The sequence below is a fragment of the Epithele typhae genome (genome assembly GCF_022376455.1).
Source record: "Epithele typhae strain CBS 203.58 chromosome Unknown BXZ73scaffold_58, whole genome shotgun sequence".
Taxonomy (NCBI): Eukaryota; Fungi; Basidiomycota; class Agaricomycetes; order Polyporales; family Epitheliaceae; genus Epithele; species Epithele typhae.
This window is the reverse complement of record NW_025954249.1, coordinates 74,508-98,775: the sequence shown is the minus strand read 5'-3', so window position 1 is coordinate 98,775 and position 24,268 is coordinate 74,508. Positions and strand designations below refer to the sequence as shown.

Sequence of the window (24,268 nt, the reverse complement as noted above, 5' to 3'; positions counted from 1 at the left end):
GGCCCCAGCCTCAGTGCGCAGGCCTTGAGGCGAGTGTCAAGGCCAGACGTGCCGCGGGCGCGGGGGTGTTGTGGCCAGCTGAGTGTGGGCAGCTCTGGTGGAGCGGTCGAGGGTGTGTTATCGTAGGTTGCCGGCAGGGGTGGAAGAAGTGGCAGCCTGATTGGGGAGGTCGAGTCCTGTTCAGATTCCGCGACTCCGCCCGAATGAGCCAATCACCAGCAGAGGCACGAATATCAGTATCGGAGGGGGCGATCTGAGCGCCCGGCCTGCGTGCAGAGACGTCAGATCGCGACGCGAGATCGCTCGCGTCCGTGAGAGCCGAAATAGACCCTCGCTCTCTGCGCGGTCTGGGCCCGCTCGCGTATAAAGCTCCCCGCCCTCGTCTCTGATCCCTCTCATCACCCCGTCTCTCTGCGGTCCTGCACATTCTCCCCGCCGTACAGACTCCCTCCTCGCCTCCGTTCTCTCTCCCGCCGTCCCCTTCACTTGGCCCGCGCTACCATGCCTTCCCAGAAGTCCTCCTCCTCCTCCGCCTCATCCACGTACTCCATCCCTCCTCAGCAGCTTGTCGCGCTGCCCAGTCTCGCCTCCTCGCTCTGTTCGCTGCCCCAAGCGAAGAGCATCGACAGCCTCTCTCTCCACCCATCCATGCTCGCACAGCGCAATGCCGAGTCCCAAGCAAAGGTGTGTTCGGTCCCTACTTCTCATTGGGCGCGTCGTTGACATGGCGTGATCTTTTCCAGCTGCAGAAAGCTTTGTCAAAGTCATCAACGAGCACCAACCTCGCATCTGCGTACGCCGCTCCCCTTGTGCGTACCTGAACACCTGTCTACTGCGCGCATCGGTGGTTGACACGCTGTCTGCTCTGCCAGCCACCGACGCAGTACTCTTCCTCGAACAACTCGCCACCATTGATGATGCGGAAACCCGTAAGTCTTGGTGAACGCGTCTTGACTTGTCCAACAACTGACCTTGTCATCGCAGGCAAAGTCAAAAATTCAAGTCTAAGCGAAACCCCTCCCCCCGTAGACTTGACTTCCTCCACACTCCGTTCTAGGACTTTACAGTACCTACCCCGTCGGCTCGCTATCGCGGCCAAAAAGCTATCCGTACGCACTCGATCTTGCTTTGCATCACTAGACGATCCCTCTCCTACTCTTATTCCCCACATGGCATCGATATCCCTGCACTCTCTCAGCATATCTCTCTGTCTCATCGCATACACTCGTCGCTCCCTCATGCTCGCGCACTCTCGTATCCACTTCGCATATGGCTGGCGCCTTTGGGTTTCTAATCACCATCCTGTGACAGTACGCTCTTATGAACATTACACTCCGGGATGCCCGTGGCTAGTCCTTGAATACATTATACAATATGATTTGCCTCCGTCTCTCGCGCGTGCCACCAGTGGGATCCCGCCGCGACCGTCGCGAGTCCAACCAGGGTTCGGTCTCAGCGCTCAGCGCTCAGCCTTCTCCCGGAATTCCCGCCCCCGCCCGACCCTGCAATCGACCGTCGCCCGTCGCCTGGCCTCCCGCGTCTCGCGCACCGCCGCTGTCTGGCCACGCCATCGCGCACGCGCGTGCAAGCATTCCGCGTCGCGAACACCCGCGTCGGTCCAGACTCGCTTGTGCGCCGTTGACCTCACCGCCGCCCCGCCGGGCGCTGCACCGGACGCCTCCCCCGCGCGCTCCGCCGGCCAGGGGACGAGGGCGAGGACGACCGCGCGCACCTTGCAATAAAACACCACGTCCATTGCACGGTGGCGGGCGACCGCCGGTGGCGTCGACTCGGTCCCGCCGCTCGCCGCGCCGGTCGAGGGTCTCGGAGCCTAGAGCGTCGCCGGCCGCGCCCTAGATCGAGCACTGAAGGCGAAGCTGGAAGCTTTGGATCGTTGAAGCGTTGAAGGCTGCAGGTTGCAACGCGCGGAGCAGCGCGGGCTGCTCGCAAGATCGCCCGGGCGGACGTACTGCGCGCGAGGTGGTTGGCGGCGGCGGCGAGACCGTCCGCCGTCGGGGACGGGACGCCCCCGATTCGCGCGCCGGGTTGGCGGGCGCGGTCGAGCCTGGGCTGAGGACAGGACACAGGACACAGGACGCAGGGCGCAGGACACAGAAGCTACCCACAGAAGCGACACCCAGAAGGCAATCCGAACGAGAGCGCGAGCTTCCGATCTGGCCTTATCTCGCCGTCGGACGCGTCCGTACGTACGCCCTTCGCCTCGAGAACCCACCCACGGCGCGAGAGCCCTGCGGGTCGAGTCGAGAACCGGGGAGCCAGCTGGGGTCTGATCTCTCCGACCCCCCACCTCCGACTCACACCCACCGCACCCCTCGTGGCGGCGTGGACGCGCGTGAGGGCGAAGGCGCGCGCACACACACGAAGCCCTCCGCGCGCCCGTCTCACACAGCTAGCTCGACGCACGCACACACGCGGACGCACGTCCGGGCGAGTGCTCTGTCCATCTATGGCGCGCTCTGTGCGGGTGCTGGGGCTTATCGACGCCGCGAGGCAGCGGGCAAACGCCCACGCCCGCCCGCGCTCGGGCGCGTGCGGCCGCTGCTTTGTGTTTGCGTCTCGTCGTGCGGCGTCGTGCGGGGGTGCAGACGCGCCGGCGCCGTGCGCGCGATTGGACGGCGGAGGTGGGGAGGAGGCGGCCTGGGCCCGCGCGCACCCATGGCGCGGCGCGCGACGGCACGCAATGGCCACTGCGCACGTGGAGACGGGTTCGGGTTCGAGCGCTGCGACCAGTGGGACCTTGGACGGTCGGCACGTCCGGGCGCGGCGGCGTGCTCGGCGCGTCGCGGGGGTTGCTTGTCAGGCTCAAGATTTTCATATGAAGTAGCTATGCTGACGCGTCGCTCTCGGCCGCCGTCGAACGGCCCTGCAATGCGCGATAGCGTCCATCGCGGGGTGCGTGCGTGCATATTGCATTTGCCCCCGTCTCCGTCGTCGCGAGTCGCGACCCGGGGCGGGATGGCGACGGGACGGTTTCCAGCCCCGACGGGGATCCGCGGACGATCGCTGGGCCCTCCGGCCCGCGTCCGAGTGCACTTGAGTCTTGGGCCACCGCACGCCGCGTCGACGTCGTGTGCACCGCGGGCCCTGGCGCGGGTCCGAATATACGCCAGAGCTGTGGTGAACGATCACCTCGTCGCGAGAATCTCCGCCGCACGCTGCGGCCTGGTGAGGGTGATCAGGCCTTCAGGCCTCAGGGCGTAGGACCGCCCACAGATGGACAGATGCAGCGGACCGCGAGGCGTTTGAGTTTTGTGCGGACGACGCGAAAAGCCACGAGCCGGGGTGGGCGCGTGGCGGACGCGGCGACGTCAGAGCGAGACTAGGAATGAATATTTGAATGGGCGGACGCCTCGAGCCGCCTCGCGTCGGGCGGCGGGCGACGAACCAAGGCGGTTTGACGTCCTCCGACGCGCCCGGGCCCGCGGCGCGACGTCCTATCTCTAGAGAGTCTGACGGCGCGTTCGTCGGGGTCGCGCATCGCGCGCTCTCGTAACGACGGACGTGCGCGGTGCCCCGGTTGGGACATCGTCGCTCGCACGCTACCACCCCCGGCCTCTCAAGTGGGTCGCGCGCCCCGGCGCGGGCGGTCAATGTCGCTGTCAGCGGCTCGGGCAGGCATGGGGTTCCGTGCTTATCGCGCGCGCGCGCGAGCGCGACGGGCCCGGCATCATGATGATGATTGGAGCGCGGGCGGGTCGTGCACCCTCGAACGCGCGCGGCGCGGATTTTTACGGGCCATTTACGTGAGTTTATGCGCGGCCTGGTGTCCTGCGAGGGCTCGTGTCCGAGACCGACGCACCTGAGCGTGGGCGGTACCTGGCTCTCGTCGGAGCTGGAAAGTAGGTGCGCAACCTGCAGGAAGTAGGACGAGTCGGTCAATCAGCAGCGCTGCGGTCAACATCTGCATTCGATCAATTGGATTCGCAACAAGGAGGCTTGTGGTGCGGCGTGGACTGCACCCTCGGAGTACATATTCCGGAAACAGAGTCTGTCTTGTCAGCTTACTCCCACTTGCTCCTGTACTACAAGGGATGTGCTCCTGGGGTGATCGCGAGAGTGGGAGGAGTGTGCGTCATGGAACCTCTTGTTTTGTCGCAGCGCGCGACCCCGATCGCCATCGTGTGCTCTCCAGAGACGGTCGGAGGAACCCTAAATTACTGTTCGAACAGAAGACGGGCGCCTGCCCCTGGCGATTCTGCCGGGCGATGCGGGGAACGCCGCGCGCTTGACTCGCTCCAGACGCCCGCCACTGCTTGCTCCCAACCGCCATCTCGCGGACGATCACCCGGATCGGGCCTGCCTCGCCACGGGCTCGCGCGCTGCTCGTGGCCCACACGCGCGTCGCCCTGCGTCGCCCTCGGAAGGGTACGCCGGACCCCCCGAGGGCGTGGCCACGGAAGGCTTCTGGAGCAACCGTCCAGAGCTTATAGCTTATGGCCTCCCGGCTCCTTGCAAACGGAGCCTATGCTCAGCGATTACCCGAGCCCAGCCCTTGCACCCACCCACCGAGCTCATCCGTTTTCGTAGGCTTGCCCCCCGTCGCCCACCGGGACGGCCGCGTCCACGGGCGACGCGCTTCCAGAACGACTCGCCCCCTCGGACGCGGAGTTGAACGTCGACGAGCTGCGCGACGCGCACTGGACACGTAGCTATAGGACGACGCGGCTGTTCGCGGGCACGCCGCAGCTTCCAGCGCGCATCCCTCGTTCGCCGCGGCGAGCGCTCACAGGAGCTCGGTGCGGTCCTCCTGGCGAACGTCCGTCCTTCAGCCGCCGCAGGGCTTCTCTCCTGGCCACCGCTGTGCGCGTTCTGGCGCGCGTGATCGCAATCGACGCACGCCGGCGAGAGAACGAGCAAACGTGCGACGCGATGCGCGACCGCCCCCCGTCGTGCGCCCTCCACCGCGCTCTCGTCGCGCGCCGTACATCCTGCGTGTGCCCGTTCTCGCCTCGGATGCACTCTGCACGGGTTCTAGCACCTCCCGTCACGTCCAGCACGACCCATCGCGGCCGCATTCGCACACCAGATGTGCACGGTATGTCTGCGGATCGTATGTCGAGGCCCCGCTGACCCCCGTCCTGTCCCACCACCGCTCGTCCGCCCATGCGATCTCGGCGGGAGAAGCACGGGGGCGCCCGGGCTGCCGCGGCCCACGTCCCGCTCCTCCGAGCGCGCGTCCGCCACCGCAGCTATGCGTCGCCCGCTTGGGGGCATGCGAACATACCGCGCTCCGCCTCTCGCCCTCCCAGACTCTCGCCTTATCGGCCGCCGCCCGCGCCGCCGCCCTGCAATCTCCGTCCGCCCTCCTCGCGGCCAGTCGAGGCCCGCCTTGACGTCAGCGCTCGACGCTGCTGGGGCGCAGGGCACGGCTCAAACCGCGCAGAGCGCGTCCACCCTCGAAGCTTGCGCATGCGACCCGGCCGCACGACGACCTTCGCTGATCCCGGCACCCGGGCAGGACCTCCCTGCGTCGCGTCGTGGGCTCTCGCTCTTGTTTTGCGCCGCGGGCGGGTCACGAGGGGGCGGTGCGGGCAGGTAGTCGTTCGTGCGCCTGGGCTGGCGACGCCCCTGCACTCAATTCTTCCCTTCCTTCGGGACTCACTCGCGGCTGAAGCGCCGAAGTGTGACCAGCACGACGTGTGGAACGGAGCGGAGGACCGTATGTCCGGGAGATGTGACTCGCGCGCGACGGGCGATGCAGCGACGCGTCTGGGCGGGCAAACCGCGACCGGCGTGCTCGTTCGGTCATGCAGGGCTGCGACGCGACTTCGCCGCACGCTTCTCGCGTCAAGCAGCCGTAACCACAAAATTTCTGGTACAGGCGTCAGCAATGGCGTCCGCGCACAACGGGCTTCCTCGGCCATACCAGCTCCCCAGCATGCAACGCTCGAACTCGCCGAGAACGACAGCTTCCTCGTGAGTCATTCACGCTCGAGGAATACAGTCTTTGACGTTCTCCGCCTTGCGGTCCGGCGATGACGCACACCTCTCCCATGTCGCCATCCCGCAGCTTCCTCTACGGAGGCCGTCTCATCACGCGCACAGGCATCTCCCAACTGGACAACACGTTCTCAGTGTCGCAATCCATTCATGCAATGCACTCCCCACACGTTCGCATCACAAGCGCAGACCCTGCACGTACGCGCAGCACCCAGTGTCCCGAGACTTCCGCGCGCACCCTGCACGAGACAGCCAGGCCCCAGAATAGCCCGACCGACTGCAAGATCGGCGATGAATCGACCATGACCTCTCCTCGGCAGGGCAGGCTCCAGGCGCGAAGTTCCAACGTCCGGGACTTCCAGCGGACGCAAAACTTGCGCTCTGGCCCGACGATCCCCCGCACGAGACGGAGGTACACACGAACCACACAAGTGCGCGACCCGGCGCGAACCTTGGCGCGAGTTCTGCAATGATCCCGAAGATTAGCACGCCACTTCGAGCGCAGCGTTTGATTTGAGCTTCAACTTATCCGCATGCGGGCGATCGCCTCTGGGTCCTCGGAGCGTCGCGGGCCTTGAAAGCGGGCCACATGATTGCCTCTTGCTCCCGCACACAGCGCGAGGCCGCAGCGGTGCGGTGGCGTACGGTGCGCTGGGCGCACGACCGGGACCACCGCTGCCTGGTGGCGCGGGCTCCGCGCCCGCGCTGCCGTACGTCGCCCGCGCGGCGAGTCACGGAAATTCTCCCAGCGTTTTCGTATCCCCGGGGCTCTGAGTCTGACTATTGGGGAAGATCGCGCATGCAGCCCACCGGCGTCGTGCAGGGTCGCACTTCCGGTCGCGCGACGGCGGACGAACGTGCTCGGGGCGCCGCCCTAAGTCCCAGCTCGGACCGCACTGGACGAGCGCGGCGGGAACTCCGAGCCTCCTGCGAGAAAAAAAAACGCGCCTCACGTACGCACGCCTTCCCAGTCCGCGCAGACGACATTGTCGCGGCTGCAGATGATGACACACGCCCACACGCACGCCCCGCCGCCGCTCGCGGAGGCATTTCCGTCAAAGTCGAACCCAGGCTGACGGCAGCACTCCATGGGGCACGCCTCGCGCCGCCGCGCATTCGAACGTTCGCACTGGCCCGGATTGCGTGCGCCGCCCGCGTCCTTACGGCCGCGCGAGGAAGGCGCGTTGCGGTCGCGCATCAATGCGTCGCCGCGCGAAGACGGCGGCGAAGCGTGCGCGTGCGCGGTGCGCGTCGACATCGATGCCCCTTCCGTTCTCGGCCACCGTCTTCGTAATTTTAGGTTCTGCCTCTCCCGTTCGAGCGGGGCCTGTACGCACGCCTCCCGCGCAGAAAACTCCCGAGAACCACGGCTGCTGTGTGCGGTCGTTTCCGGCTCCGCCGTCGGACGTTGAAGAGATAAACCGTCGCCACGATCTCTCGTCATATATAATCATGTATTTCTGATCTCCTGCCGCGACGCGTTACCCAAACCGCGCGGTCGCGTGAGCGCGTCCAGACCAAAGTTTCCGTCCCTGCGGTCTCGCGCCCAAACAGGCACTGCGCCCGGCAACCCACCCGCCAATCGCGGACGCCCTGCGCCCCGCGCCCGTCCGCCCGCCTGCGACGCGTCCGCGGCTAGAACCCCTCCGCGGCGGCCGTCGCGCTAGGTACGGCATCGCGCGCGATGGACCCCGCCGCCCGCGGGCTCTCATCGACATCCAACTTCCCATCTGAAAACGGCTTGCGACTTGGCCAGGGGCCCAGCGGTCGCAATTCTCCGCGGCGCGAGTTCCCACCGCTCAGCCACGCGGGCCACGCGCAAACGCTAAACCCTGTCGGCTCGCGGCTCGCGTCGGCCCGCGGCGCGGCCCTCCCGAGGGCGCGGGCGTCGCGTATATTGGGGCGTGATCGCGCGCGCAGGGACGGGCGGGCGCGGAAAACATACGCGGCCGACGTTGTTCCGCGTACTCGAGGCCCTGGGCGGGGACAGGCCCTCGGAATATGTTGTCTCGATGGATGCGGTCCGGCTCTGAGGGACGAGATGGCGACCGGGACGATCGGGGTTTGTCTGGTGCTTGTGCGTGCGCGATCGTGATCACGTCCCAGTTTTCCGGGGCTTTCAAATTGATGCGGTCTGAACGACTCAGACAGAGTGGCGGTTCCTGGGGAGCCTCACAGGAATAAATCACCGAGGTGTTGACTTGTGCAAAACCAAGCGACAGACACGTCGGGCGTGTGTCGGGTATATCCATACATACATCCGTAGTCCATAGATCGCAACGCACCAGTAGATATGCCGCACAAGACCGTCTGATCCCACCGTCCCGGTCATGCCTCTGGCCACATTGCCACAACACACATCCGAGTCGGGTTTGATTCTAAGTCCGCGCCCGCGCCCCCCTGCGCGCCTTCCTCCGTCGCAGATCCTCCGAAGGCGGCAACCCCGAACGAAGACGGGGCGCGGGCGCGGGCACTAGAGAGGTCATGAAGACGTGCACCCGTCCCGCACTCCCGAAGCCCGCGCGACGTCGTCCGGCGATCAACGGCGGCCCGAGCGGCACGCCTGCGGGGGCTTTATTGCTTCTTCGTCTTGCCCGCGGCCTTGGCCTTGGACTGGCCGTTGAGCGCGCCCACGATGTCCTTTCCGAGGACATAGATGATGTAAGATGGGAGGATGAGCCACAGGCTAGAAGCGGCGCGGAGATTGCGAGGGCGTTATCGGTGGATGGCACAGGCGTGTGGGAAGGCCGCGGCGGAGGGCAGCGGCAGGGCGCAGGGCAGGGATGACAGATCGTTCGAGGCCATCATGCGACGACGTCAAAGGTACGCGGGGGAAGGAATAGAGGTTGCTCGTCAGACGGGAAGGCTTTGCCATGAGGCGGCGTAAACCGTTCACTCACCCGTTCGGGACGATCCAGTAGATGAAGAGGGTCTGGAGGTCGTTGTGGCCAACCGCGCATCCGCCACAGTAGTATTCCTGGAGCCAATACAGAACGGTCTTCGAGAGCGTCATGACGGCAGCGGCGAAGCCGAGCAGAGGAGCACCGGGAGAACCGGAGACATGAGCGAGGTAAACGTAACCAATGTTCATCAACGTCTCGACGATGTTGAGGGCAGCTGGGGGCGCGAGGCGCGTTAGGAACGCTGTTGGCGGGCACACGTTACAGAACTTCAACGGAGATGCACGTACACTGCGCGTTAGTGAAGCCGCTGTTCTCTTCCAACGCTTTGAGACCATAGACCTGGAATGGTTCGTGATTGGTGCGAGACCAAGACGGAGATGAAGAAGCCGGACGCACATAATCAACATTTTGGTAGATAGCATAGGGTTTCCATATCCAGTGCAGGTCGCCACCAACCATGGAACGAGGACTAGGTGAGGAGTTTCCACCTGCGGTTAGACTATGCACCCCCTCGTAGCGCGAGGGGCACTCACCGAAGGAAACAGTAGGACGCATCCCAGAAAATTACTGGTGCTGTCAGGATGAACCTGAAGGGAGGCGAAGGGAATGTGGGGGTAGGGCAGTGAGCACGTTATACTGCTGACCGTTCTCTGGGGGTACGAACCAGAGAGAGACGAGAGTGTGGGTCTTCACGGCCATTCTTGCAGCGAGAGAGCGTCCTATTCGACGGGCTTGGGGGGATTGAGGATGGGGGAGGGAGCAAAGGAAGGGCGACGACGCACCGTGCGACACGATCACCCCCGTCGTGCGACTGCCCGCCTGGAACCCCAGCCGAACTTCATCGACATCCTCGCGTGACGCGTGAACACGTCGGCGCTTACTCCCAGGCTGTGGTCGCATCGAGTTCGAATCCGCGGCCGCGCTCCCGTCCGCCTTTGTCCTCCGCGCGTCCCCGTTCGCCGCCGTGCTCGTGCTCGCGGCCGGCGAGGGCGGGTCCGGCGCGGGCTCGAGGTAGTAGCCCCACCCCGCGCGCCCGTTCTCGTTGTAGAAACCGCGTCGGAGGAGCATCTTGGGCTGTGTGTCGTCATGTTGTGTTTCTTGTCGCGACTGGCGGCCAGCGTCTTGGATTTGTGCGGAGTGCGCGGCGGAGAAGAACAGCGGGCGGTGTGGGTGCGAGTGTGAGGTCATCGAGGGCCAGGTGGGCAGGGAGGAGGGAGGACGCGGGGAATAAGCGCGGTGGTGGTGGGTGTCCGTGGTCCATAGCGTTGCCGGGTAGAGGTTGTCCGCCACACGAGGAGCGAGCGGCGTGTAACCCACGACCCTCACACAGCGTCTATACCCTTCTCTCCTCGTCCATGACCGCCCTTCGTCCTTTGCCTCGCATGCTCCTCGCCGCGCCCACAAGCAAGAGGAGTTCACAAAATCAGTGCGGGTTGGGTCAAGCCAGCGTCCGGAGGGCCGGGCGCGCCTGAGAGAGTTCGTGATCCCAATTTGTCAACGGCAGTTATACAGCCACTGCGGAGAACCGGGGGGTTGAAGAGAGCAGACAAGCGGGATGCAAGGTGGGATGTGGAAAAATGACTGTCCAGAGAGGGGTTGCCCAATATGGTCTGTGATGCTCATCTAGTTGGACGCAAGGCCTAAAGACCCGCGCTATCGCGGCAAACGTAGTGTTCGTTCCGCAATGAAATGTGCTTCCTCCGCACAGATTGTCTACGTGTTGAGTTCAGCGGAAAGGCATTCTTTGTGGATCGATATGTGTGTTCCAACATTTCCTTAAAGATCTCTAGGACGGGGCGGGTTCGGGCCCCGGGGACTTGATTGCATACAACGTAACGGACGATCAACTATACTCGGTGCATGAGAACGAGGTGCGGTAGTCATAGGTGTAAACAGCGAATATACGGTATCGATAAGGGAAGCTCTGCGAGGGGACAGGAGGAGCGCAAGGTATTTCAAAGCCATAAGGTTGTCCATAAAATACACCAGAGAGGCGGCGGTCGACAAGAGGCCGCAAAGATGTCAATAGCCGGAAGTGTTCATTGGCTTGTATTTGCCGTACGTTCCGCTTATTTTGAACTCACCCGTGTCGGACCAACGCACGTTGACATGGCCGCTCGTGATAAATAGGGTGTCGTATCTGCCGAATGCAATCAACAACTAGGCATCAGTGTTTGCATCGCTGAATGCCCACCGTACGGAGCCCGTGATCTCGCCCATGCATTTCTCGAAGTCCTCCAGGGGAACCTTCTTCTGCTTGAAGGTGGGTGGGCCACCCAACCCCAGCAATACCCCGAATACTTCAGGGTCGGGGCAGATGCCGTCGTACAGCCACTTTGCACTGCCTGTTTTACACGAAGGCTTCCACTGAAGAACGCGCAGAATGCGATTGAAGCACCGTCAGTGACTACCGAGACGGAGACGCCAGACTGGACGCACCGACATCTGCTTCTTAATACCACTGACCACGGCTCTCCTCAGCTTCTCAGCGTCCGCCTCGAGTTGCGCTTTGGTCTTCGCGGCGGGCGCGGGCGCGGCTGCCGACTTCTTCTTGGCTGCAGTAGCACTGCTGCCCGCGACGGGACCGTCTACCGCAGCGACTTGCGTCTCGAGCCATTGCGCGTACTTGGCGAGATCGACCAGCGACTTGCGCACGACGTCCTCGTTGGCGGAGATGGGATACCCCTTGGGGTTTGCGAGGATGGATTTGAGGAGCGCCTTGGTCGTGGTGTGGGCGCCGCGGGGCCTTTTCGTGGAGGTCTCGGGCGCGTCGTCGGAGTCGTCGGCTGCGCGCTTCATGATGGATTTGTGAGAATGCTGGCGAATACGGTGAGATACTGGTTCTTGAGAGTCGCGAAGCAGGGCTTAGAATGGGCGAGAATGAGTACAAGTAAGGTAGAGCACAAGGTCTGTGGGGTTACTACGTATGATAGCGCGACGCGTCGGGTCACAATGTCACATTTGTGCGTAACAATGGTACCGTGACACTACGCTTCAGCCAACTCGACGTCCTTCAAGGGCCCCTCGACGTTGTCTCCTCTCATCATGGCGATCCCCGACACCTCTGCACCCGACTCAGTCCCATTATTTGATCAAATAGGCAGCAACTTCTGCACTATCGTTGATGTTCATCTGGCGCCAACTGGAAGTTTGCCTCATTAAAATGACTTCTGAACCTTGGGCTGATCCCAATGCTCACAAAGGTGTGTGTGTCACGTATGGGCTTGGGTATGATTGAAAGCCCAGGGCATGCGCGTTCACCAGGAACATGTTCAACAAACCATGCTCCCTCGGACCAAGATATGATCACATGACCGCGCACACACGCATTCCATCTCGTGGAAATCAATAGACTGCATACAGCCGGCTTACGTGCGTATCCACATGGTTGCCTGCGCGGGAGTGGCGCCAAAAATATCCCGTCGTCGTCACTTCACGCTTGCGCCCCTCTGCCCCACCCTGCCGCGTTCTGAGGATCATGGCTTACGGAAGAAAGCTCTGTTCACTTCCTCACCACCACCACCACCACCACCACCAACATGCCTTGGGATCTCATCAAGCTTAACGACGGTGATACTTGCAGTATGCGCAAGTTGGCAATGGACTGACGCGTGCGCCATGCGTTCTATAGGAGCGAGCATTCCCAGCATCGCCTATGGGACCTGGACGCTGGGTAACGGCGACCAGGCCACTGGTCACGTAGACGAGGCCATCAATGTCGGATTCTCGCACGTCGGTGAGCGGCCCGTTGTCGTCCTTCATACGCACAAGCCCAATGTCCTCACTCGCGATCGTCGTCAGACACCGCGCAGTCGTACAGGAATGAGGTGGAGGCGGGAAAGGCCATCAAAGACAGCGGTCTGAGCCGGAAGGACATCTTCATCACCACCAAGTACTCGGGCGTGGACGGGCTGGACATTGAGACGTCTATCCAGAATAGCCTTGACAAGGTGCGCCCCGCGCGTTATCTAAACCACGAGCAGTCGAGGGACTCACAAGCCATGCCAGCTTGGGGTGAAATATGTCGATCTGTATCTCATCCACCATCCTCGCCTGGCTCAGCCGGACATCCCGACTGCTTGGGCAAAGATGGAGAAGCTGAAGGACGACGGGCTTGTGAAGTGAGTCTCGTGCCTCGGCCGTCGTGAGACTCCTTCCTTATGTATGCGCGCAGGAGCATCGGCGTGAGCAACTTCGGCGTGACGGAGCTCCAGACGCTCATCAACTCTGCGAAAGTCCTCCCGGCTGCCAACCAGGTGCGCACCCTCGCTTTGTTCCAGCCAACGTTGTGCGAATCCCCGGTTCCACACACCAGATCCTGCTTCATCCATACGTCTATGAACGGCAGAAGGAGATCATCGAGTTTGGCAATAAGCACGGTATCGTCAGCGAGGGCTACAGCACCCTCATTCCGATCACTCACCAGCCGGCGGGCCCGTGGACAAGCCGCTGCAGTCTATCGCGGACCGCCTGAACGCGAAGCCTGAGCAGGTCCTCCTCGCGTGGGCCAAAGCGAAGGGTGTCGTCGTCGTCACTTCGAGTTCAAAGAAGGAGCGCATGGAAGGATACCTCGACGCTGGAGATCTTGGTGCGTGTTTTTTTACACGGGGGCTAGCTCTGAGGCTAACCGTCGCAGCCCTCACGGTGGAGGACATCGAGGCCATTGATGAGGCAGGGGCGAAGGGCATGCGCCAGATGTCCGCGAGGACGTTCGTGCGCAGGGTGGCCGTGGTCGCACTTGCTGCTGCTGCTGGATTTGGCGCGTGCAGCTTTCTCGGGATCGACCTTCTTTGAGATGAAGGTGGAAATATTCATGTAAGTTTGATGTGTAGGGACTTGTAAGCTTTCTTGTACTCGTAGCAGACAGATGGTTTATGAAATCCATCAAATTTGTGGGTTCGCATTAATTGGCCAGTGTACATCGTTCTCCGACACTTCCGGATGACTGTACAGCAAATCAACAGGAAGAGCGGATAAACAAGAGAGAAATAGAGCATAAGTTAGAGCACCGAGGAGCGAAGATGGTTCTTTGGGTGAGGTGGGATCATCTCCAAGACGCATTGACCGTCTGCGACGAGGCCGAGGTTACGGTGTAGGAGCGGTTGGGGTCAGACTCCCAGACGACCTGCGCGGACGAGTCTGTTGTCAGCCGTGCAACGGTGCGCTCCAGTCACAGAACACTCACGCTGCCGTTCGTCTCCTTCCTGATAAATTTGAACTCGAAGGAGGTCCCCACCGGCAAGCTCAGCGACACGGTCCACGCTGGGTACGACGCCGACGACAGCGATATCTGGGCAACGAAGCAGCCCGTCAGCCTTCTTGATCGCCATCCCCGCATGGTGCGAGACGTGCTCACCGAGTTAGTCGCGGCCCAGCTCCCGAGCTGCGCGATGCTCCCGACGAGGTAGATGTTCTGCACACATGTACACATCTCAGTCAGCCGCGCCCCACCCCTGGCCCGGCCGCCGACGAACCTCGCCGAACGTCGTCGTCGCTGTCTCGGAGAAGGTGACGGTCGCGGTGCCGCTGCCCCCTCCGGTGGACGAGCCGGACCCTTTGGCCCCGGTGTGGATGGCGAGCGCGTCGAGGGGGTTGATCGTCGCGCTGAAGGACCCGCCCGAGACGGTGACGGACGCGCCGGCGCACGTCCCGTTCGACGCGGCGCCGGAGTGACGTCGCAGTAGGAGCCGTCGGGGAGCAACGTCGAGAAGGTGCCGGACCAGGTTGTGTTCGCGTTGTTGATCGCGACGAAGCCGAGCGCGCCTGCGTGCCGTCGAGGAGGACGAGGAGGGGATGGGGTTAGATGGGGAAAACACGGCGGGTTCGGTAGGAAGCGCGCACCGCGGCCGAAGGCGATCTGCGAGCTCTGAGGTGACTGCCAGTTGGTGAGCGCGGCGCTGCCCACGTTGTTCCGGAAGCCAGTCATGCCGGAGACGGCGACCCAGCGGTGCTGGCAGAGCCAGCCGTTCGCGCCGCTGGGCCGGAGCAGGTGCCGACGTTGTTGTTCGGCGCGCCGGCGTCGGTATTCGTGAAGCCGTCGTAGGAGGAGAGAATGGTGGGGGTGCCGAAGGGGTGGGCGAGAGAGAAGACCATCGCGAGCACGTATGTGTTTGAGGGCGAGTTGTTGTTCAGGGAGTTGCCGTTCTACGTAGGGCAAGAAAACGGTCAGCGTCCACCCGTCACGAGTGGTGTCAGCAGCTTGAGGAGGGTGCACGTACCCGTTCGGTGTCGTGGTTAGCCACAAAGACGTTCGCACTCGAACTTCCCACCCAGCCTGCAAGAGCATTTGAGTAATGCGCGTGGAGTGTGGATCAGCTTGCGTACCAAGGTTGTCGAAGCTCTGGAGGCTAGATATGTTTCCGCCCAAGAACGCGTTTTTCAAGGCGGTTGTGTAGCGGAACCTATCGGTCGCGTCAGAGACTTGAGACGAGTCCAAAACCAGATAGGCCGACTCACTCTTGCACGTCCCCTACAAGCCGACGTCAGCGATAGCTGGGAACAGCGACGATGTGACGTACCATTTCCGGTGTATTCGTTCGGCGTGATGGGTTCACCGGCACCGTAGATGACCTCTTGGGTGATGTAGGGTGTTGAAATCAGGCGAGACAGAATGTTGGCGATATCAGTGGCAGGGATGTCTGTTAAGACAGTCAAGTAGGAATAGAGTATCGACAAAAAAGAGCACTCACGCTTGGAAGCGTCAAGACGGAAGCCATCAGCGCCAAGCGATAACAGATCGTTGCCGTACTGAGCCAACCGTGCACGAATAGGCTCGGTATCCGTGGCGAGACTAGTATAAATATCAACCAGACATGTGTGGAGCGGAGGACGCGGACACTCACTCCGCAAGGTTTTCGAGCTCGCATGTTTGCACTTCGAGGCGATTATCGTAGTTGACGATGTCGTCGCCAGGCTCCAGCCCGCAATGATGGAAGCTTGAGTTATCGTAGATTCCAGGATAGTTGTAATGGGTGTATGATGAGCCCGCGACTCCCGTGCCAGAGTCCAAACCCGACATGTGGTTCCAGATAGTGTCTGGATGTGCAAAACGCCACGAAGATCATCGTTATGATACGGCATGCGTATAACCCGCATGGATCACTCACCAACAATGACGCCGACACCAGCGCTGTGGCAGGTAGATATCATGCTTGCAAATTGATCGCGATTCCCTCGTTTGGAGGTGAGGATGTACGACACGGGCTGATAGTCCGTCCACCATTGACTACCCGCCACGTGTTCGGCGGGAGGACTGACTGTTGATATAAGCCGCATAAGAAGCTGGAGCGCGTAAGAACAAAGTCTCGACGAACCTTGCACGTAGCCATATCCTGCTGGTCCCAAAAAGTTGGTGCATTCTGCCGCCACACTGTCCCAAGACCACTCAAACATCTGCACGACGACTGAGTTGGCCTTTGACGGAGAGCGTGGAGAGACATCGAGGGGGTGTGAGACGGCGGTGAAGGGGAAACCGAGGAGGACGGCGAGTGCGCCGAAGGAGGATAGATGGGCCAGCATGTTCACCAGAACGGAGGGAGAACACGGAGGTGTGGAAGAGTGTGGTCAACGACCCGATATATGGCTGCAAGCATATTCCTAGGCTTAAACTCGGTCGAAGGACCGGTCAAGTCTGTTTATAGTAGACGACGTACGGACCCGTTGGGAGTGAAGCGGGTCCGAGTCGGACGATCGATGACGGTAAAAGGACGCATCGAGCGAGTGGGCGGATCAGCCGAGATATTGTTGTGCTGGGGGAAGGAACGAAGATCAGCAGGACTGGTCGAATAGCGTCACCGGCCACTCTTCTTGTTGCGGACCGCGTGCAACATCGTCAAGTGACGACAAGTACTGGGTCTGCAACATCTGCACAGCTCGCACAGTCGTGGCATGCAAACGGACATCGGTGTCCCCGTGTCCAGCAGAAACGGGGCCTATTTCTTATCGAGCGAGTGCCCGTGATGAAGTGCATGTTCGGAGCGCGGTCAGTCCCTCCACCTAGAAAATGAGAGCCTTTGGTTGGGCCTCACCAAGCAAGTGAAGTTCCAAACCAGACGGATCTGCCCTGTTCTGAGCTGCGCAGGGCCTGGGAGAAGTGCCTGGTGCCAGTCGTTGGTGCAGCCCAATCTGGCACTGAGCATTCAGCGTTCGAGCGCCCAAGCGGCCGTGGCCGGCGTCTTCCATCGGCTGGTCCCGGGACGCGCGCTCGGCCGGATGATGGTCACGTCTAGTGGGAAAGCTTCCTCCTCGCCCGTGCCGACTCGTATGTACGTACTGGATCTGGGGCAACCGCTTCTACAGTCTACGCGCGTACGACTGCGGGGCTGTTGATCAGTTTTAAGCGTTCTAGCAGATACGAGCAACGTCGGCGATGCCAATAGCTCGTTCCTCACTTCAAATTCTACCTCTACATAAGGAAGACGCCCACTCATTTTCGAAACCAGTATTCTATCCACACGCGTGCCGAGGCGAGAAGAGCGAGAGGCCAATACACGAATCGTTGGGTTAGTGGACTCCGACTAGGACTGACTCGAGATGATTGAAATTGAAATCAAAATTGCACAAGGCGATCCACAAATCCAATCCGAGGGGTTCGAAGCACCCGAATGCAAATGCGCGAGGCTCAAACGTGAGCAATCCCCGGTCGGAACACACTGACGCGTCCACCGCGACTTCGGCCGACGGCGACTCTGGGCGACTACCTCCTGGAACTTGAAACAGGCGGACACCGACTACTCGGAGTCGGTAGATTCATATTCCCGACATCCGGTGCATTCGTGAACGTTGCTAGCACTTTGAGCTATGTACCCATTCCAACCTTGTCGTCGGGCTAGCGGTGGGTCCTCGATGATGTAGCAGGCCATAGCGAACCCATCGAGCGTACATAAACCACTCGTGTGCGTGCTGCCATCTCCATCGACCTACGTTTCCTCTTCAACTCGGCTCAGCCCACGCAGAGCACAGTCTATCCTACCATCTCTAGCTTTCAAGTCTCCCTCATAATGTTTTCACGCCTCACCACGTTTCTCAGCGTCGCCATGCTGCTGCCATCCGTGGTGCAAGCCTCTCCAGCCATGGTCAAAAACAGCTACACGGCCCGACGTGAAGCTTGACAAGGCTACAATCATCGGGACAACCACCGGCAACGTAACGAGCTTTTTGGGTATTCCGTTCGCACGCCTCCGTACGTCCCCCGCACTATTGACTGCACCTGCGGCAGGACTGACATCGTTTCGTTATGTAGGGTTGGCGACCTACGCCTTCGTTTGCCGGTACCGGTCGAACACTACTCGGGTACCATAAATGCCACACAAACTGCGGCGCAATGCATACAGCTCGTCCCTTTCCCCCGCCAGGACGAGCCTGCGGAAATGCAGCAGCTGATGAATGCATATGCGACCGCCTTCTCTGTACCTCTCCCCGAGAGTGAAGACTGTATGCTATTGCTCCCGTCTTATGGCATCGATGATTGACATGAAAATACAGGCCTCACCGTTGACGTACAAGTCCCTGCTGGGACGAAGCCGGGGCAGAAGCTCCCTGTCGTCGTTGTGGTGTCAATGCATTATTTCGTGTTTTTACTCGCGTGAACTCACGTCGGTATAGATGATTTTCGGGGGAGGGTTCACCATCGGCTCTTCGGCGGCGTAAGTCTCATATTTTATGCTGAACGCGAGATTTTGTGCTGAACCGCTTGGATAGAAACCCCGGCAACGCCTTTATCGCGAGATCCGTTGAACTGGGCGAACCCATTATTTATGTTGCCATGAATCACCGTTTGCACGGTATGACGCTTTTGCCAAACAGTTGCGCGATGTCAAGTGCTAAGATATTACTCACAGCTCTCGGTTTTCTGGCCGGTCAAGAAGTAAAGGATGCAGGCGTCGGGAACCTTGGTCTTCACGATCGTGCGCACAAATATTCTATGCATAACTCCTGTCATCCCTGACGACCTCCGCAGAACGCGAGGCACTGCGTTGGGTTCAGAAGCACATCTCTGCATTTGGTGGCGACCCTTGCCGAGTAACTTTGTACGTGCAGCTCCCTGCTACATACTACGCGAGACGGACTGCTTACTTTTTTGTCAGATGGGGGGCCAGCTCCGGCGCAATCTCCATCGGACTGCAGATCGTCACCAACGGCGGCGACTCGGAAGGACTCTTCCACGGAGCAGTCATGAACGCTGGCTCACCGATCCCACTGGCGATGTCACGTTGTACCAACCCTACTATGACGAGATCGTCGCGAACGCCGGCTGCGCTGGGCCGCCGACACGCTCGACTGTCTTCGCCAGCTCCCGCTCGACGTGCTGATGAACGCCACTGCGCCGCTGCCGAATCTCTTCGGATACCAGGGGTTGGCGACACCTTGGGCGCCGCATGCCGACGGCGTGTTTCTCACAGCACCCCGCAGCAACTGGTGCTGAGGGAAGTGTGGCGAACATCCTTGCTCACTGGGGATGCCCTCGACGAGGGTACGATCTTTGCGACGGGCAGCTTCAACGTCACGTACGTTCATGTCCTCCCTCGCTAATACGCACGCTGACTTTATGCGCGCACTTATTCAGGACTGAGGAAGCTTCCAGAGCTACGTCTCCGAGCTCTTTTTCCCGCAAGCTCCTGCGGACAAGCTCGCTCCGGTCTTCGAGCAGTACCCGAACGACCCCGCACAGGGCTCGCCCTTTGCACCGGGGACGCGAATCAGCTCGCGCCGATGTACAAGCGCATGGCTGCGTTCCAGGGTGATATCATCTTCCAGGCCCCGCGCCGCTTCTTCCTCGAGCAGCGCGCGGACAAGCAGCCCATGTACTCCTTCAGTGCGTCCCTCGCCCTTATCTTTCTCTGCAAGCGGCTGACATCGAGGTCTGCAGTCAGCTCCCGCGGCAGCGGCACGCCGCTCGGGGTCGCGCACGGTTCCGACTTCGTGCCCGCGCTCAGCCAGGGCGACGAGCTCGCGGACTACATCATCAAGTTTGCCGCGACGGGGAACCCGAATGGGGCGTCGAACCGGACGATCGAGTGGCCGCGGTACGATAAGGTCGAGCGGAAGGTCCTGTCGCTCCTGCCCAACAGCACCCTGGAGATCGGGAACGACACTCTCCGCCTCGAACCCATGACGACTTTGATGAACCTTACTGTCCAGTTCCCTTCGTAGAGCCCATATCCTCATAATCAGTACTATCCACTCGTTTGGGTTTTCAAGTATCGTACTCTAGTCACTCCTAATAATGAGAACGTGTGGTTCACCATATTCTGGAACTTTGAAATGCATTTGTGTGTGTTAATCAATGCCTCTTTACATGATGGACGTACGCACAACCGTGAGGCTGGAGAGGGCGAACCAAAGTCTACACCACGTAACCTTGATTTCCCAACGTTGGCGTCTAGCGTTCCTAGCGCCCAACATTTGCGTTCCTGACTTGCGTTCACCCGAGGACCCTCCTTGTTTGCTTCCTTACCGCTCCCCTCATCCCCCTCGACACATCCTAGGACGAGTCTTTCATTGCACTTTGGAACTTTGGGATAACATTTGACACAATGGACTCCAACGACCTCTTTTCATTCCTCGAGGACGCGCCGCCACAACCTGCGTCCCCGCCCGCCGACGAAGATGTCGTTATGAAGACCGAGCCTACAACACAACCAAAACCATCCGCCAAGAAGCGCAAGGCTGCGACCCCCTCGAGCGCCCCACAGAATGGCGCGAGCGTGCCAGAGGCCAAGGACGAGAAAGAGGCAGGCCCGTCGGAGCCCAAGAAGCCCCGCCTGGACTCGCCAAAGCCCATGGTCGTCGACGAGGCCGAGATCGAGGCGAGGCGCGAGGTAGCGGCGAGCGCAGGCCTGACGGGCGGAGTCGACGCGGGGTCGAAGTTGGAGCTGCGGCACCAGGTGCGTCCCGCCCGCCGCCGCCACACTGCATGCTGCTCACACGTCCGCGTTCGCATTCGCGCGCGCACAGGTGCGGCACCAGGTCGCGGTCCCGCCTGGGTACCCGTACGTACCGATCGCGCAGCACGTCCCTCCAGAAAAGCCCGCGCGCGAGTACAAGTTCACGCTGGACCCGTTCCAGCAGGTGTCGGTGCATGCGATCCAGCGGAACGAGAGCGTGCTCGTCTCCGCGCACACGAGTGCGGGAAAGACGGTGGTCGCCGAGTACGCCATCGCGCAATGCCTGCAGGCGAAGCAGCGTGTCATATACACGAGTCCAATCAAGGCATGTAATAGCACTTTGTGCATACCTCCGAAAATATATCAACCCGTTGCCCCAAACGCAGGCTCTGAGCAATCAGAAGTACCGTGAGATGCTTGCTGAGTTTGGAGACGTCGGTCTGATGACCGGAGACGTCACCATCAACCCAAGCGCAACATGTCTAGTCATGACCACAGAAGTAGGTTCTTGTAGCGGGCCACTTCCTTCCGTCCACGCGTACTCATGCTCCATCCTCTAGATTTTACGCTCGATGTTGTACCGCGGCTCAGAAATCATGCGAGAAGTCGCATGGGTCATCTTCGACGAAATCCATTACATGCGCGACAAGGAGCGAGGAGTCGTCTGGGAGGAGACGATCATCCTACTGCCCACACTGTCCGATACGTCTTCCTGTCCGCCACCATCCCGAATGCCATGCAATTCGCGGAGTGGATATGCAAATCTCACGAACAACCATGCCATATCGTCTACACAGACTTCCGCCAACTCCCTTGCAACACTACATGTTCCCAGCAGGGGCGAAGGCATCTACCTTGTTGTGAACGAGAAGGGAGAATTCCGCGAGGACAACTTCACGAAGGCGATGGGGATGCTTCAGGATAGACTGGGAGACGACCCAGCAGACCCCAAAGCTGGCGGGAAGGGCAAGAAGTGGAAGACAAAGAAGGGCGGTGAGAAGAAAGGTATGCCTGGTGTCGATTGTTTTTTGCGCATTTACCGACCAACCATGGGCAGGCCCGTCGGACATAGCCAAGATTGTGCGCATGATCATGCTGAAGAACTACAATCCCGTCATCGTGTTCGCGTTCAGCAAGCGCGAGTGTGAGGGTCTCGCGCTCCAGATGTCCAAGCTGGAGTTCAACTCCACAGAAGAGCAAGACTTGATTACCAGCATCTTTACCAACGCCATGGAAAACCTCTCGCAAGACGACCGACAGCTCCCCCAGATATCAAATCTCCTGCCTCTGTTGAAGCGTGGTATTGGTATTCACCATGGTGGTCTCCTTCCCATCCTCAAGGAGGTCATCGAGATTTTGTTCCAAGAGGGTCTCATCAAGGTGCTCTTCGCCACGGAGACATTCTCCATCGGTCTCAACATGCCCGCGAAGACGGTTGTCTTCACCAGCACGCGCAAATTCGACGGCCGCGAATTCCGTGACCTTTCGTCTGGCGAGTACATCCAGATGTCCGGACGTGCTGGTCGTCGAGGTCTCGATGACCGCGGTGTTGTTATCATGATGCTCGACGAGAAGCTCGAGCCCACCGCAGCGAAGTCGATGATCAAGGGCGAGGCCGACCGACTAGACTCTGCGTTTCACTTGGGTTACAATATGGTCCTCAACCTCATGAAGGTCGAAGGTATCAGCCCGGAGTACATGCTCGAGAGGTGTTTCTTCCAGTTCCAGAACAACGCAGAAATCCCAGTTATCATGGCCGGTACGTCGTCAGCCTCAGGAATCGCGAAGTCCCTCTTATACCATGACTTGTACAGAAATGGAGAAGGAAGAAGAGCAAGAGGCCGCAATTCAGGTGGAGGATGAAGAGCTCGTCGCCACCTATCACGATTACCGCCAACAGCTCGACCAGATGGCCGCCGACTTCCAGGAGGTCATCACACATCCAAACTATATCCTGCCCTTCCTTCAGCCCGGTCGTCTTGTGAAAGTGAAGCACCAAAAGTTCGATTTCGGTTGGGGTGTGATCGTGAACTACCAGAAGCGTGCCAATCCAAAAGTAAGTAAAGCATTGAGACTCAAACCCGCATGGCTAACGACGCACGCAGAACAAAGCAGAACCGAAAGTTGAGGACATCCCTGCCCGCGAGCAGTACATCGTCGACGTCCTCCTCTACTGCACCAAAGACTCCAGCCTGCCCAAAGACCGCAACACCACGACCCCCACCCCCGGCGGCATCCAGCCCTGCCCCTCCGCGCGCGGCGGCGAGCCCCTCGTCGTCCCCGTCCTGCTCTCCACCGTCGACTCGATCAGCAACCTCCGCATCTTCATGCCCAAAGACCTCCGCCCGCTCGACGCGCGCACGACGACCTTCAAGACCCTCCAGGAAGTCCACGCCCGCTTCCCCGACGGCGTCCCGCTCCTCGACCCGGTCAAGGACATGAAGATCACGGACGGCAAGTTCACCGCGCTCGTCGCCAAGATCGACGTCCTCGAGCGCAAGATGTTCGCGAGCCCGCTGCACGCGGACGCGCGCCTCCCCGCGCTGTACACCGCGTACGCGCGCAAGCTCGCGCACCGCGCGCGCGCGCGCGAGCTCCGCCGCCGCGCGCAGGCGACGCACGACGTGCTCCAGATGGAGGAGCTCAAGTGCCGGAAGCGCGTCCTCCGCCGGCTCGGCTTCACGTCCGCCGCGGACATCGTCGACATGAAGGGCCGCGTCGCGTGCGAGATCAGCACCGGGGACGAGCTCCTGCTCACCGAGCTCGTCTTCAACGGCGTCTTCAACCCGCTCTCGCCCGAGCAGTGCGCCGCGCTCCTCAGCTGCTTCGTGTTCGCCGAGAAGGTGCGTGGTCCGGGCGTCGGCGCGTAGGACGGATGGCTGATGACGGGGAATGAATGGCACAGAGCGAGCACGCGACGCGCCTCAAGGAGGAGCTCGCGGCGCCCTGCGCGTGATGCAGGAGGTCGCGCGGCGGATCGCCAAGGTGTCGCAAGAGTCGAAGCTGACGATCAACGAGGACGACTACGTGAAGTCGTTCAAGGTAGAGCTCATGGACGCCGTCGTGCAGTGGTGCCGCGGCGCGTCGTTCTCAGAGATATGCAAGGTGCGCATTGTGTGCTGAATCTGCTCATGGTTGAGACGCTGACGAGGGCTCTCGCGTGCTGTAGTTGACAGACCAGTTCGAAGGCAGTCTCATCCGTGTCTTTAGGCGGTTGCATGAGCTCATCCGGCAGATGGCTCAGGCAGCGAAGGTCATTGGTAACGAGGAACTCCAGCAGAAGTTTGACAAGGCGTCGGAGATGCTGGGGCGGCCGAACTCGGTCATCTTCTGCTCGTCGTTGTACCTGTAGACTTCGACAGTTTTTCCCACCTATACATCGCCATTCTTTGGCTTGTTAATTGAAGGAGTGTTTGGGCACTGGAAGCTATTCAACAGCAGACGCAAACGTTCGAGGGAGAAAAATACATGTTCATGGAATGCAGAGGCGTAGTTGCGTCATAAACCGTAGAAGAGTAC

The 24,268-nt window shown here is 60.8% G+C and overlaps 7 protein-coding genes across 7 annotated transcripts; 4 read left to right on the top strand and 3 right to left on the bottom strand.

The window, feature by feature from the left end:
* Positions 1 to 501: 501 nt before the first annotated feature.
* Positions 502 to 1,008, top strand: BXZ73DRAFT_80337 (uncharacterized protein; the record flags this gene model as incomplete). Its single annotated transcript, XM_048023262.1, has 4 exons — positions 502 to 684; positions 744 to 809; positions 873 to 929; positions 985 to 1,008. The coding sequence occupies 4 exons, from the start codon at positions 502 to 504 to the stop codon at positions 1,006 to 1,008; spliced, it is 330 nt and encodes a 109-aa protein (XP_047874214.1).
* Positions 1,009 to 8,535: 7,527 nt separating this feature from the next.
* Positions 8,536 to 9,563, bottom strand: BXZ73DRAFT_92065 (uncharacterized protein; the record flags this gene model as incomplete). Its single annotated transcript, XM_048026227.1, has 6 exons — positions 8,536 to 8,647; positions 8,862 to 9,078; positions 9,152 to 9,203; positions 9,261 to 9,333; positions 9,398 to 9,451; positions 9,529 to 9,563. 6 exons carry the CDS (start codon positions 9,561 to 9,563, stop codon positions 8,536 to 8,538), a joined length of 543 nt encoding a protein of 180 aa, XP_047874213.1.
* Positions 9,564 to 10,886: 1,323 nt separating this feature from the next.
* BXZ73DRAFT_52546 (uncharacterized protein) lies at positions 10,887 to 11,663 on the bottom strand (the record flags this gene model as incomplete). Its single annotated transcript, XM_048020830.1, has 3 exons — positions 10,887 to 11,004; positions 11,059 to 11,231; positions 11,304 to 11,663. The coding sequence occupies 3 exons, from the start codon at positions 11,661 to 11,663 to the stop codon at positions 10,887 to 10,889; spliced, it is 651 nt and encodes a 216-aa protein (XP_047874212.1).
* A 740-nt stretch (positions 11,664 to 12,403) lies between these two features.
* On the top strand, positions 12,404 to 13,658 carry BXZ73DRAFT_104935 (Aldo/keto reductase; the record flags this gene model as incomplete). Its single annotated transcript, XM_048016076.1, has 8 exons — positions 12,404 to 12,434; positions 12,496 to 12,600; positions 12,666 to 12,814; positions 12,873 to 12,985; positions 13,039 to 13,120; positions 13,180 to 13,243; positions 13,291 to 13,452; positions 13,501 to 13,658. The coding sequence occupies 8 exons, from the start codon at positions 12,404 to 12,406 to the stop codon at positions 13,656 to 13,658; spliced, it is 864 nt and encodes a 287-aa protein (XP_047874211.1).
* A 250-nt stretch (positions 13,659 to 13,908) lies between these two features.
* On the bottom strand, positions 13,909 to 16,382 carry BXZ73DRAFT_80333 (glycoside hydrolase; the record flags this gene model as incomplete). Its single annotated transcript, XM_048023261.1, has 15 exons — positions 13,909 to 13,989; positions 14,050 to 14,154; positions 14,221 to 14,277; positions 14,339 to 14,418; positions 14,511 to 14,627; positions 14,706 to 14,814; positions 14,862 to 15,008; positions 15,083 to 15,138; positions 15,189 to 15,265; positions 15,321 to 15,333; positions 15,383 to 15,502; positions 15,554 to 15,654; positions 15,707 to 15,899; positions 15,971 to 16,120; positions 16,178 to 16,382. 15 exons carry the CDS (start codon positions 16,380 to 16,382, stop codon positions 13,909 to 13,911), a joined length of 1,611 nt encoding a protein of 536 aa, XP_047874210.1.
* A 1,481-nt stretch (positions 16,383 to 17,863) lies between these two features.
* Positions 17,864 to 20,015, top strand: BXZ73DRAFT_92061 (alpha/beta-hydrolase; the record flags this gene model as incomplete). The annotated part of the gene is given in 13 exon segments (XM_048026226.1): positions 17,864 to 17,914; positions 17,934 to 18,049; positions 18,106 to 18,296; positions 18,348 to 18,412; positions 18,468 to 18,508; positions 18,564 to 18,646; positions 18,704 to 18,769; positions 18,823 to 18,892; positions 18,950 to 19,074; positions 19,100 to 19,251; positions 19,275 to 19,369; positions 19,436 to 19,677; positions 19,732 to 20,015. The coding sequence occupies 13 exon segments, from the start codon at positions 17,864 to 17,866 to the stop codon at positions 20,013 to 20,015; spliced, it is 1,581 nt and encodes a 526-aa protein (XP_047874209.1).
* A 383-nt stretch (positions 20,016 to 20,398) lies between these two features.
* Positions 20,399 to 24,101, top strand: BXZ73DRAFT_92060 (antiviral helicase; the record flags this gene model as incomplete). The annotated part of the gene is made up of 9 exons (XM_048026225.1): positions 20,399 to 20,749; positions 20,820 to 21,091; positions 21,144 to 21,249; positions 21,310 to 21,754; positions 21,807 to 22,508; positions 22,564 to 22,805; positions 22,855 to 23,592; positions 23,711 to 23,854; positions 23,919 to 24,101. The coding sequence occupies 9 exons, from the start codon at positions 20,399 to 20,401 to the stop codon at positions 24,099 to 24,101; spliced, it is 3,183 nt and encodes a 1,060-aa protein (XP_047874208.1).
* Positions 24,102 to 24,268: the final 167 nt, after the last annotated feature.